Consider the following 13,751-nt stretch of genomic DNA (forward strand, 5'->3'; position numbering starts at 1 on the left):
AGAGGAATCACAGCTAATCACACTATTTTAACGTGTTGTTGTTCCCAGTCTTGCAGCAGACAAAAAACTTTGCCTCTTGCAACAAATACGTTTGCTACGAAAAGGTTTGTCACTTACAACAAAGCAAAAAGCAATCAAAAGCGTTCCTGAGGCACCTGAGAAACTTGCCAACAAATTTATCATGGCACAAGCTATCATTATCAGATGCAAGCCTTCATGGGCTTGAATCCATGAAAAGCTGTGCCATAATAAATTTGTTAACCTTTAAGAGGGATGGACAAATCTCTCTATTTCAGTTCTTCATGTTTCTAACATTCCCAGTCTTAAATCCAGATCCTCACATTTCCACAACTATTTGTGACTTAAAAAAAAGTAACAACGTCGTGGAAATCTGTCAGCATATTTGTGTGAATTTCTCCTAATAAAACATTTTTGTATGTGGTTTTGACTAATTTCAGCAAGCAATACCCCCTATTATCATGCATTTTTGTATGTTATTTTCAGTCATATGCTGTATATTAATTTCCATGCATACTTTACCCCAGTATATGCATTTTTTACCGCCTTACTTGACTGGAGAGCTGCATTGAAACATTTGGAGAAGTCTCAAAGGATGGCTGTGTTTTCAGTACACACATTTTTTTCAGAAAACACAAATACAGTAGTTTTGCCTTTAAATGCAAACTGAATTGAGTTTCTCTCCCATCCCTACTCTTTAAGGAGCCGCAGTACATTTTGGCTGAATTTATATGCCATTTTTAATTCCTGTATCTTAATATATTTATTTTCATGTGTCAAGCTGCATTAGTTCAGTTCCATATGCTTTGGTTTATGTAATTGCAGACTAAGTTAGACTGTATTCAGACAGCACTTAATTCTGTTTTCCTGTTGTTTTCTCACCTGATAATTTCCACATATTATGTGATCTTTCACATGATATAAAAGCCGTTCCTGAAAATCTAGTGGAATCTAGAAGATGTTTAGAACTCATTTCTGTGTTAATTGTTTCCAGGGGGGAAAAATCAATTTGCAACCTTGTTAACTTGGAAAGTTGTGGGAGTTTCGCATTGTAATTGCACATGACTCAATTTGGGATGGTATCACAGCATACAGTTCTTCCCTGCCATTTTACAGCAACTTTTGTGTGACATGGCAGCATATTGATGAAAAAGCTAAATTTGGGGTGGCATATTGATCAAAAAGCCACAGTTCCAGAATACAACAGGTTCTACAGTGTTAAAGAAACGTTAGAAATTGGGACCAAAAGCAGATAGGAAGTTATTTCCCTGCATTTTAGGGGGTGAAACTTAATTTTTGCACATTTCTTCAGTGAGGGGTCTTTATATATATATATATTTCTTTTGAGTGTGAGGAATTCAAATCTGGTATCATTTTTGTGATTGGACAACATGTAGCTTGGTAAGTCTACATTTTGATGAAAAAGCACAGAAACTGCTTTCAAAAAACCAAATAATTTTAATTTTACATTCAGAAAATGTCAGGTAATGCTAAATAAAAACAAAACCCAATAATATTAATATATAATATAACTGCAAGTACCTGACAATCATTTTTAGTGATTTTACACACGTTTTACTTACCAAGCAAAGCTAAATTATATTAATTATACTAAGCCTTTTGAATTCTTCAGGCACGTTATAGCTTTTTAGCACCCCTCATTTTTGGAATTTGAAAGTTGTGAAATCCCTCATACCTGTCTCCTAAAAGCTATCAACCATTCAGTCTCGTATGGTTTCTAAAAGCCCTTTCTGTCCCCAGCGAGCTTATCCTGTCCAATATCCATGTCTCAGCCAGCGGCGAATGGGAATGCACCATCTCCACTGCTCAGGGCAACGTTAGCAAGAAGGTCGAAATAGTTGTGCTGGAGACGTCGGCCTCATACTGCCCAGCCGAGCGCGTCACCAACAACCGTGGAGACTTCAGGTAGGAGAGTCTATGGAGATCTGGACCAGAGAGGGCCTTGGAATGGCAGGGCCTGAGTTAAGACTTAAGCGAGCCAGGCTGATATGTGCACGGTTCCATGAGACCGTGTGTAAGGAACACCAACTTCCGTTGCTGTTATTTTTAAGTCAGGTTTCTAGACTTCATGATTGCATGATGGACGAAAGAAGGGATGCGCTAAATCAAATGGGGAGAACTGGTATCTCATCTGGTAGGTTTGCATGGTGGCCGAGGCAACTGCCAGGGCTGATGTGGTCCAAGTACAATTGCACGGGAGATCTTTTTTAACTCTATATAATGTAGGGCTATGTAATGAGCCCTGTTTTAGGAAACTTTCAAAAGAAGAATGAAAGTTGTGGCTGAATGACAAACAGACTTACTGTTATGATCCCAACCTCTGAAATACCAGTCTGGTTCCTAGCAGTATTGCCATTACCTAGGAGCTAGAACCTCGCCCTTCTGTAATGTGCAAGAGGTATTATGGCAGGGTGATTTCCTGGGCTGCAAGCTGTTGTTCTTGTTGTTGTTTAGTCGTTTAGTCGTGTCCGACTCTTCGTGACCCCCTGGACCAGAGCACGCCAGGCACTCCTGTCTTCCACCGCCTCCCGCAGTTTGGTCAAACTCATGCTGGTAGCTTTGAGAACACCATCCAACCATCTTGTCCTCTGTGGTCCCCTTCTCCGTCTGCTCTCCATCTTTCCCAACATCAGGGTCTTTTCCAGGGAGTCTTCTTTTCTCTTGAGGTGGCCAAAGTATTGGAGCCTCAGCTTGAGGATCTGTCCTTCCAGTGAGCACTCAGGGCTGATTTCCTTAAGAAGGCTGCAAGCAGGAACTGCTTAAATTAATATTGTTGGGCTTTCTCTTGTCCGCCCTCTCCTGTCTTCCTGGTGGAGTTGCAAGGAAAGCCAGCGTAACAAAATAATAATAATAGGGTAACTTTAAAAAGTCTTTGTTTCTTGCTTGATGCATTGGACTTGCTGGGGAAAGGGGGGGGGGAGGTCATTGCTTTGTTTATTTCTTGCTGTGCCAACCACATCAGAAAAGAGCTGGGAATCCCTTCCACAGAAGCGCAAGAAGCTGCCTTATAGGAGTCAGGCTGTTCACCTAGCTATCTCAGTATTGTCTACACAGACAGGCAGAAGCTCTCAAGGGTTTCTGGCAGGAAGCTCTCCCATTCCTGCCTTGGGGTGGTGGGGGTTGTATCTGGGACGGTCTGCATTCAAGGCAGCTGCTCTGCCGCTTAGCTGCAGCTTTTCCCTACCCTTTCCAGTGCTTGCCAGGTGGGCTTCCACAGATGTGCTGTCTGTTGGGAAGGATGGTAGAATTCATTTGCTCTTTGCCATCACTGCTGCCTCTTGGCCCCGTAGGGTCCAATGTCTCCAGTTCCCTTTGAGCAGGAGGGTTCGGCTAGGGGGCAGGCAGCCCTCGGATGCCTGATCCCTGCTCTCCCAGAGCCCCTCTTGCACAGAGAAGAGGGGAGGGAGGGGATGGGCTTGAGGATCTCTCTGGCAACCGGGATCTGGGAATGATTAAGGGTCCATTGCGAGGGAGGCTGTCCGAGAGAGAGGCCCGGCTCTGGCAGCGCAGACAGGCTCCAGAAGCAGAGGTGTTGGAATTTCTCTGGCAAGAGAAAAAAGGCTTATGGAGCCCGCTGTAACCTTGGCAGGGTCTTGATGGAATATAAATTACTGCGCAGTCAATGTGGCTTAAATTAACAGCGGGCCTGTCTTCTCTCCCTCCACCCCCCCCCCCATCCCGGCCCCTTCCGCCTCCGCACTCTGCATGAGCAGGATATGGCCTGGGGTTAGAGGCAAGGAAGAGCAGCACCCAAAACCCCTGATCCTTCCAGTGCGTGACACAAATGCAACACCCTAGGAAAGCACAGAAGAGCTTTGCAGCGCTGCAGGCATTTGGAAGGGGTGGGGAAGAGCAGAAGGATTCCCATCCCATGGGAAAACTTGGAAAGAGACTAATTAAATCCCAGAATGGATGTGAAATTGTTTAGATGTCCTCATTGTTTGGTCCTCTGTTGCCTGGGACCAAAAAAAGAGCTGAAAGGACCAAAGCAGATGAGATGACCTGAGATTGCATCCCCTGCCCAGAAATATTGGAAAAGTCCAGCAGGGAGCAGAAATTCCCTCAATTTGCACGTTCTTCGGACGTCAGAAATGTAAATCACGCAAGCCATTATGAGCAGCATTTGCCATTGGAGTATTTTTTTTCCAGTCTGGAAAAAATGGCATTTTTTTTCACGTTTCTCTTCTGTTGACGTTCATTGAAATCAATTACATCACTTTTAGCCATTGCAAATAGTGAGGTGAAGAAGTTTTAGCGGAAGCTGAACTGTAGTGGAAGGCAAACAGAGCTGATTGCAACAAACAGAGGATGAGATACAAGCCACTGCCTCTTTCCATTCCTGCCCCTGCCTCTGGTATTTCCTAATCGAATGGAGCTAACGGGAGGAGACAGAGACCACGGTGATGGTGAAGGAGGGCATAAACATTTTTGCAGCCCGCACCTTACATTTAAAGCACACATCAAGCACACTGCTTCCCCCTAAAAAAAATCCTGGGAACAGTAGTTTGCTAAGGGTGCTGGAACTACAGTTCCCATGGTTCTTCAGGAGAAGTCACACACTTCAAGGTTTTGGTGTGTACACAGCCTAGGGTTCTCCTGGGTTGAGCTTGCTTTCAACCGCATAAGCCAGTTTTGTTCTGGGGCAATAGGCTGCGAGAACCGAAGGAGGAACTGGGTTTGTCTTTGCAGAGGCAGCTCAAGGGGTGTGCTGTATCATGTCTGCGTCTGGTGTGTGTGGAGGGAGCCATGTGACAGCCTTATGCCTTCATCCAGCTGTTCCCGCTGGCATGGGAGGGAGAAGGCATAGGAAGAGTCTTGCAAGCCAGATGTTGAAGCAGCTGGACCAAGCAGAGAGTTCCAGGGAGGCAAATAAATTACTCCATAAAACATTTGGCATCAGACATTTTTTCTTCTCTGTTTCAAACCCTGTGGCACAGCATGAAAGTCACCCCCCTCCCCTCACGGGGCCTCATCCTATTTAGAGACACAATCCCCTATCCCTTTCCCTGTTCTCCCAACCCCACCCTCTCATTCAGTTGCAGGCAGCGGGGGTCTCCTTCCTTGATGCTCACTGGCTTGCAATGCCCCCATTCTTCCCTTCGTTTACTCTGTGTGATATTTATCAGGGAGCAGCCTGACCAGTATTTTTATTCCAAATGCGGATGAGGAGAGGCAGGAAAAAGAATCCCTGCCATAGGAAGCTGCCTTATATCAAGTTAGAGTCAGACCATTGGTCCAACCGGCTCAGTACTGTCTACACTGACTGGCAGTAGCCCTCCAGGGGTTTCTCTCAGCTAAACCTGGAGATGCCAGAGACTTAATCTGGGACCTTCTGCATATAGCATAGCTATAGCCCTTCCTTAAAGGGCAAGGGGGAGATATATGTGGGAGATTCAGGGCAATTGCACAGAACTTTCTTGTGGAATTGTTGGTGGTGGTGGTGGTAATAATAATAATAATAATAATAATAATAATAATAATAATAATGATAATAAGTCACTTTTTCACAAAGGTTAACAGAAGATGTCTTACAGAAACAAACATCAAAACCAAGTATAAATGCAAGAGTAGAAACAACCTTAAACACTCCGTGGTAATATTTATAAAAGAGGAGATCCAACTCAAGGCACCCCCTAAAAGAAAGAAAGAAAGAAAGAAAGAAAGAAAGAAAGAAAGAAAGAAAGAAAAGAGTGAAAGGTCAAAAGCTTGGGCAAAATAATTGTTTTTTGCCTGGCCCCTAAAAGCAGATAGTGATGGCACCTGCCGTGCCTCCCTAAGGAGATCATTCCCCACCAGGGAGCCACCACTGAGGAGACCCTTCCTTGTGTGGCCACTGCACCTCCCTTGCTGCTTGTGCGTGTGAGTTTTGTGTAGCACCCACAGGTTGACTTTCTCAACGAATAGGGCATCCCATATTAATTTCCCCATTTAATCTGGATTTGCTGTTTCGCATGGAAAATCCGGTACAGAAAAAAGCCAGTGGAAATGGTAAATATGGTTCAGAAGGGTAGCAGTTAATATGGGGTGGCATATTGATGAAGAAGACCTCATGGAGCTGTGGGCAAAAGCATTCCTGTATGAGCAGCACAGAATCCACAACTACCTGGCTGTGTGGAAAGGTCCTCAGGCTGTGGATGGGGGAACTGTACAGTTGAGCACATCTCCCATAAAGAGCCAACAGCCACCAACCATCTTACACATGGAAAGGTAATGTGGAGGGGGAGAAGGATCTGTAGCTCGCTCTCTTATCCCCACCCACCCCATATGTTGAATTATTATTTTAAAATTCAGGGGAGCATCCAAACAGATTGGTGCAGCCATAAGAGGACTGTACTTCTCTCTCTTTTTTTAAAAGATATTTATTGAGGTTTCAAAAATTATATATAAAAAGAAAAAACAGTAATACACAATAGTACAAACAAAACAAAAACAAAAAAACAGGTATAATTTCAATCCCTTATTTTCTTCTCACTTACTTCCAAACTTAAAACACGATTAAAAACACGTAGAATTTCAATTGCTTATTTTCTTTTAACTTGTTTCTCAGACCTCCTCACACCTCCCCTTCTTGTGTTCCAATTCTAATTATTAGCTCAGCAAATTTTATTACTTATTTCTCAACTTTAACTTAATAGTTTATCTTAGATTTATTTTTGCAAACCTTATTTTCATTTAATTTAGTTCATTTTAAAAATCCAATTTTACCTTATCCAAACTTAAACCTCAAACTTATACATCGATTCTTATTCTTAAAATGTTTTTTCCTGACGTCGACCAAAGTTCCCTTCCACGAATTTCCCATTTTACATACCAATAACAAACAAAGTAAAAACAAAATAAATTGTAGTTATGAACCCTTTGGATTCCCAAACTCCACCCCCCCTTTCCCGGCTTCAGCCCCCACAAGTATCCATCAGTCTTAATCTACTATCAGCCTGGAGATCTCACGTCTGAGGCCCTTAATTCTCTTTCAGTTAAGAGTACTGTACTTCTCATAGGCATCTGGTTGGCGAGTGAAAAGGACTAGTTGGGCCTTTGGTCAAATCCAGCAGGGTTCTGCCTCTGCTGCCCTCCAGATCTTCTGGCTGTCCACTCACATGAGCCCCGGCCGGCATTGCCAATGGTCAGGGGTAACATGAGTTGCAGCCTAGCGACGCCTAGAGAACATCAGGTTGGAAAGGGCTTTCCTGAACCCATCGGTACCCAGCTAATCCCCTGTGCCCTCCACCCTCCTGGTCTCCCAACCGACAAGTCACACCTTCCCCATCCCTGCTGTCGTCTCATGCTCCCTTCAACTGTGCAATCTCCTCCTGCCTCCCCTACAGACAAGTCGCCGGATGGGGCTCCCATTACAGAAGCACTCCCTCCAAATGGCCACCTTGTCAGTTTGCATTTCTTGGTACAGAAAGTCTGATGTGTAGAGGTCTTTCCTATTCTAATTAGTTCAAGAGGGTTCTGGAAGCTTATCTGCGTGAAAGAAACAAGCAGAAGGTTCATGATGTTTGGGTTATTCCTTCAGAGAAGCTGAGTACAGCTGGCTTAAACTGGTTCTGTTATCTCTTTCTGTCAAGGTCATGCTGACTATAATAGTAAGGCCAGAAGGAGCCTGGGATTCACTTTCTCTTTCTATCTCTTTTCCTTCTGGTGTGGTGTTCTGTAGATAGGATGCTTAGCGTTAAGGTTTATACTTATTACAGTGGTACCTCTGGATGCGAATGGGATCCGTTCCAGAGCCCCGTTCGCATCCTGAAGCGAATGCAACCCGCATCTGTGGGTTGCAATTTGCCGCCTCCGTGCATGCGGGTGACATCATTTTGAGCGTCTGCGCATGGGCAAGTGGCGAAACCCTGAAGTAATGTGCTCTGTTACTTCTGGGTCGCCGTGGAGCACAACCCGAAAATGCTTAACCTGAAGCTACTTCAACCCGAGGTATGACTGTATTAAAAAAAAAAAATTCCTTCCAGTAGCACCTTAAAGACCAACTAAGTTAGTTCTTGGTATGAGCTTTCGTGTGCATGCACACTTCTTCAGATACACTGAAACAGAAGTTGCCAGATCCTTCTATATAGTGAGAAGGTGGGGAGGGGTATTACTCAGAAGGGTGGTGGGAATGGGTGATTGGCAGATATGACTGTATAAGTTACTGTAAGTTTAAATTAAGTCTGCTGCAACTGGATTTCTTATGGACAGGGCCAATCCTGAATGTATTGGATTTGTGAGCATTATGCTCATTTGCCTTCAGTAGCACTAAGCTCTGCTGGATGAAATGCAATTGCCTCTGGTCTATTTTTTTGGAATTCTGCAATGTGTTTAAGTTTTTACTCTGCTAACGATACGTTGGAGTTCTGCTCTGGATCATATTGAGTAGAATTCATGACATGCCTCTCTCCCCCCTGCCCGCAGGTGGCCACGCACCTTGGCTGGCATCACCGCCTACCAGTCATGTCTGCAGTACCCCTTCGCCTCTGGGAACGGGGGGCCCGGCTTGGAGAAGCAAGCGTGGAGGCGCTGTGACCGCACAGGCCGCTGGGAGGAAGGGGACTATTCCCACTGCTTGTACACCAACGATATCACCCGTGTCCTCTACACCTTTGTGCTGGTGGGTTGCTCCTCGGGGTGCCCCTGTCATTGCCAGGGGCTTGCCTTGCCCTCCCTTGCAGCTGCACAGTTGGCATGGCTATGCCAGCTCCCAGCCAGCCGTGCCTTCAATGCCCTTTTCTATGTTAGGAGTGGTTGGCCTGGCCCAGAGAAGCAAATGTGGAGGCCCTACAATATTGTCTTATATACCCTGCTCTGACTGGCAGCAGCTCTCCTGGGTTTCAGGCAGGGGGTATTCCCAGGTGGAGGCACTAGGGGTAGAACCTGGGACCTTCCTGCAGAGTGGGTGCTCTGCCACTGAGCATAACCCCTGGGCTACCTCTCTTATTTTATGTATCAAGCACTATGTTGACGTGGGCCCCAACCCCTTTTCTGTGCTCCCAGATGCCCATCAACGCCTCCAACGCCCTGACCCTGGCACACCAGCTGCGTGTCTACACAGCTGAGGCGGCAAATTTCTCGGACATGATGGATGTCATCTACGTTTCCCAGATGATTGAGAAGTTCACTGGTTACGTGGATCAGATTAAGCAGGTAACTGAGTCATGTGTAACCGCATTCCTACGTTCTTTGCTTTCCCCAAATGCAATTCAGGGAGTAAGCTGCTTGCTTGCGATTCCTGTCTTTTCCTCTGTGCCTCAAAACACAGAGGATTCCCTAGAGAATTGGTTCACCCCTAGCTCTTCTGGATTTTTCCAGCTACTCGCTATAACCTATCTGGCTGCAATTACCATCAATTTTATCCATTTGCATTCCTCTTTCCGTAGTGGTGGATTGGAAGCAATAGTGGACAAGGCCCTGATGCCTCTCAGCACAAGTTGTTGGGAATGCCAGGTTGTGCTCAGGCCTCGCTTGCAGGCTTCTTAAAGCCATCTGGTCTCTTTGATTGAGCAGGGTTCTAATGCAGGGTGGATGTGGTGTCGCTTCCATGTTCTGTGCATTGTCCAGAGCGCTCTTTGCATTTAAAGCAGGGTGGGGAAGCTGAGGTCCTCTAGACAGGCTTCGAAATTAGCAGGGCATCAGGCGCATTTTGCGCCTAAAGATTCTCCATTAGCAAGCACCTCAAAAAGTCTGGGTGCCAATTTTTGTGTGCCTGGCTGACACTCAAGGATTACTGAAATGTATGTGTTTTGAAGCCTCATAGTATATCTTAAGGATAGACAATATGTTAAGGAGTTTAACAATAAAGAGTAGAGTGTTTTGAGAGCTGAAGTATGGTACCAATACAGTGGTACCTCAGGTTAAGAACTTAATTTGTTCTGGAGGTCCGTTCTTAACCTGAAACTGTTCTTAACCTGAGGTACCACCTTAGCTAATGGGGCCTCCCACTGCTGCTGCACGATTTCTGTTCTCATCCTGAAGCAAAGTTCTTAACCCGAGGTACTATTTCTGGGTTAGCGGAGTCTGTAACCTGAAGCGTCTGTAACCTGAGGTACCACTGTATTTTTATTGTAAACACCAAATTAAACATGTATGAACAGTTTCTGCTAAAAATGTGAAATTAACGATGTGTTGCTTATGTGAATTGCATATTAATTCATGCTTATCAAAATAATAAATAAAAAGTGTTGCTGATCTCCCCGTCCCCCACCCCGCCAGTGGCCACTAGACATTCTGTTTTGGCGCCCACAACCCAGGTCCTAGAAGCCATTTGGCTCCTAGATTTTCTACTCCAGTTTCTATCACTGCCTTCAGACTCTGATGGACTCGTAGCTGCACCAGCCCCAGGCAACATGGCACAAGAATGCTGGGAGCTGAAATCCATCAACATCTGAATGGCCGCAGGTTCTCCGTCCCTGATTTAAATCATCTCTTTTGCTGCAGCCCTGGGGTTTTTTGGAAGATCTCACCCTTGTCTGCCTTCCCGCAGCTCACGGACGTCATTGTGGAGATGGCCAGCAACATGATGCTAGTGGATGACCACGTTCTGTGGATGGCTCAGATTGAGGACAAGGCTTGCACCAGCATCGTCCGCTCGCTAGAGAAGATTGCCGCCTACACTCTCAGCACCAGCTCTCAGTACATAGCCGTGGTAGGTCACACCGAGAGATGTTCAGATGGGGAGGGGAGGGTTGTGGGCTGTTTGGAACTAAGGAACACGGGCGGCACGGACACACCCAGTATTCTTGGGCAGCTGCTGGGGACCAAGCACTTTGACAGGGCTCACCAGTGCTGACAGTCAGCTCAGTTACCCATCCAGCAACCTGTCCATGGGCTTATCTGGGAGCTGCCTGCCATTTTGAATTTCCCACAGTGCCCTGGAGCGGCCATGGTAGCATTGTGGGAACTTGAAATGGCGACTGGTACCACCAGCTAGGCTTGGAGAGAGCAAGGGAATGAGGGATGGAGGAGGTCACTGCAGGGCAATTTATTAAGGGACTAGTTGAGCTTGGAACAAATTAATCGGAGGAATAATATTAAGATGTGGGTAGTAAGAAATATTCATATTGAGACAAAGGGGGTAGTTGCAAGTTAACAGGGGGGATGGATGGACACAAGAGTGTGGATCTGTGCCACCATGCCTAACAATGATACTCTTTACCTGGGAGTAAAAAATGGGGGAGAAATATGATTTAAATGAGAATTTACCTTATTCACACTTCTTGAAACAATATGAAAACTGAAACACCGCCTTCCTTCAAAATTTGCACTTTTGCAATGCAGCTGTCCCACCAAGTAATGTCTACCCCAAAAAAATTGCACATACTGTGGTAAAGCATGCATAGAAACGGGTATATTAGTGAAAATAATGCACAGAAAATGTGTTATATTGGGGAAAATCACTGTGTAAATATGTGGGCCTTAGGCAAAATTGCATACAAACATCCCGTATATTAGGAAAAATATGCACTAAAATGCAGTGAACTTTCGGGAGGGCTTAAAAAAATAAATATATAAATAAATTGCAAATGGATGGGAAGAGCTAAGCTCAAGACAAGGGAAAAACGGGAAAGTGGAAAGAACAGCTTTGCCCACCGCTTCCTGGGAGGCATCCTGGGTCTCACAAGTCGGGTACCTTTGCTTTGGCAGAACACGAGGAACATCGCTTTTGAGGCCTACCTGATCAAGCCAGACAGCTATGTGGGCCTGAGCTGCACAGCCTTTCAGAAGCGCGAGGTGGTGCTCAGCAGTCGGCCGCACCGGCAGGAGCGATATGCTGAGTCCCTGGCAGACCAGCAGCTGAAGTTCCGGTGTGCCACGGGGCGGCCAAACATCTCCCTGGCCAGCTTTCACATCAAGGTGAGGTGGGGAAGGGCAGGGTCAAGTAGGGTGGATAAAGGAGAGGAAAGGATCTTGGCAAAGCATTATAGGATGCAGTAAGCAGAGCAGAAATCCAGGCAGCCCTTGCATGGGCAGGGCAAGTGCAGATGAACTGAATTCAGAGAGTCTGCTAGTCAAACCAGACCTGAAGTGGGAGATCCATCATCAGGTCTCACAACCTAAAAAAGCAACCACTGAGTTGAGAAGGAGGCATTTGGGTCAGCACTGGGGGAAAGGATTTGGGAACGTAGGAAGCTTCCTTATACGGGGTCAGACGGTTGGCGCATTGAGACCAGTATTGTCTACACTGACCGGAAGCAGTTTGCTAGGATTTCAGAACGGGGTCCTTCTCAGCCCTCCCTGGAGATGTCAGAGATGGAACCTGGGACCTTCTGTAGGCAAAACAGAAGCTCTGCCACTAAGCTGGGCTATTTCTCAAACCTCCCCCTGCCATGCTATGTACGGAGCAGTATGTAGCTGTCTTTCAGATGTCGCACTACTCCAACTTTTGCAACACAGTTTTGGGGCTTAAGGAGAGTACCAACCTGTATGTTAGGGTGAAATGTGTTTAGAAAGGTTTGAGAGGAAATCTGTTGAGAAACACATATTTAAAAACAAATTCTCATGCAGTTTGTTTTTAAATAAACAGACAAATAAATGGTCTGTAGCCATCTTAGATTTACTCAGAACAGACCCTTTGAAATTAATGGTCCCAAGGTAAAGGTAAAGGGACCCCTGACCGTTAGGTCCAGTCGCGGACGACTCTGGGGTTGCGCGCCCATCTCGCTCTATAGGCCAAGGGAGCCAGCGTTTCTCCGCAGACAGCTTCCGGGTCATGTGGCCAGCATGACTAAGCCGCTTCTGGCGAACCAGAGCAGCGCATGGAAATGCCATTTACCTTCCCACCAGAGTGGTACCTATTTATCTACTTGCACTTGACATGCTTTTGAACTGCTAGGTTGACAGGAGCAGGGACTGAGCAACGGGAGCTCACCCTGTCACAGGGATTCGAACTGCCGACCTTCTGATCGGCAAGCCCTAAGCTCTGTGGTTAGGCCACAGCACCGTCTGCATCCCAAGTTAGACATGCCCATTATCTTTAATTAGTCTGTGTGGAACTGGCATTGGATGCAACCCATTGTAACTTAATGCAAAGAAAGGAAGGAATGGATTTATGAATGAATGAAGGGGTGGGGGAGGGCTGCTCCAGCTGTACCTGGCAATGTGGACAAGAAACTGAACTGGTAGAAGTCAAGTTTCCTGCGTGTGTCCCCAGGCTGGGACTGGGTTGTTGTTGTTGTTTTGCTGGGTGACCCCTTTGTTCCCTGTCCCATCAGAACAGCATTGCTCTGGCCTCCATTCAGTTGCCTCCTGGTCTCTTCTGCCCGTCGGCTCCTCCTTACCCCTCAGCTCACAAGTACAAGCTCCAGTTCCTGGCATTCCGCAACGGCAAGCTCTTCTGCAGCACTGGAAACTCTTCACACCTGGCAGATGATGGCAAAAGGCGCAGTGTGGCCACTCCAGTGATCTATGCAGGAACACGTAAGGATCTCAGTGCCCGGGCAGTGGCTGTATGGAACAGGCTGTATGGCCTGCCTCTTTTGGTTTGGCTAGCCAATGTGGGGTCCTTCAGATGGGTTTTTGGGGGGTGGGGAGCTCATCTTCCCTAAACACAGGCCACACTGGCTGGGGATGATGGGAGTTGTAGTCCAAATCATCTGGAAGGTAAAAGGTAAAGGACCCCTGGACAGTTTAAGTCCAGTCAAAGGCGACTATGGGGTTGTAGTGATCATCTCACTTTCAGGCCAAGGGAGTCGGCGTTTGTCCACAGGCAGCTTTCTGGGTCATGCGAC

The 13,751-nt window shown here is 46.2% G+C and overlaps 1 protein-coding gene across 1 annotated transcript in view; it reads left to right on the forward strand.

Moving 5' to 3' along the window:
- ADGRA2 (adhesion G protein-coupled receptor A2) overlaps window positions 1-13,751 on the forward strand; it is a 115,524-nt gene that overhangs the window by 91,151 nt on the left and 10,622 nt on the right. The window contains exons 8-13 of the mRNA XM_083480359.1: window positions 1,780-1,944; window positions 8,443-8,638; window positions 9,022-9,171; window positions 10,508-10,669; window positions 11,668-11,877; window positions 13,236-13,440. Of these exons, the coding sequence (XP_083336485.1) occupies window positions 1,780-1,944; window positions 8,443-8,638; window positions 9,022-9,171; window positions 10,508-10,669; window positions 11,668-11,877; window positions 13,236-13,440 (1,088 nt within the window). The remainder of the gene's footprint in view (window positions 1-1,779; window positions 1,945-8,442; window positions 8,639-9,021; window positions 9,172-10,507; window positions 10,670-11,667; window positions 11,878-13,235; window positions 13,441-13,751) is intronic.

This window comes from Podarcis liolepis, assembly GCF_965112155.1.
Source record: "Podarcis liolepis genome assembly, chromosome: 16".
Classification (NCBI taxonomy): Eukaryota; Metazoa; Chordata; class Lepidosauria; order Squamata; family Lacertidae; genus Podarcis; species Podarcis liolepis.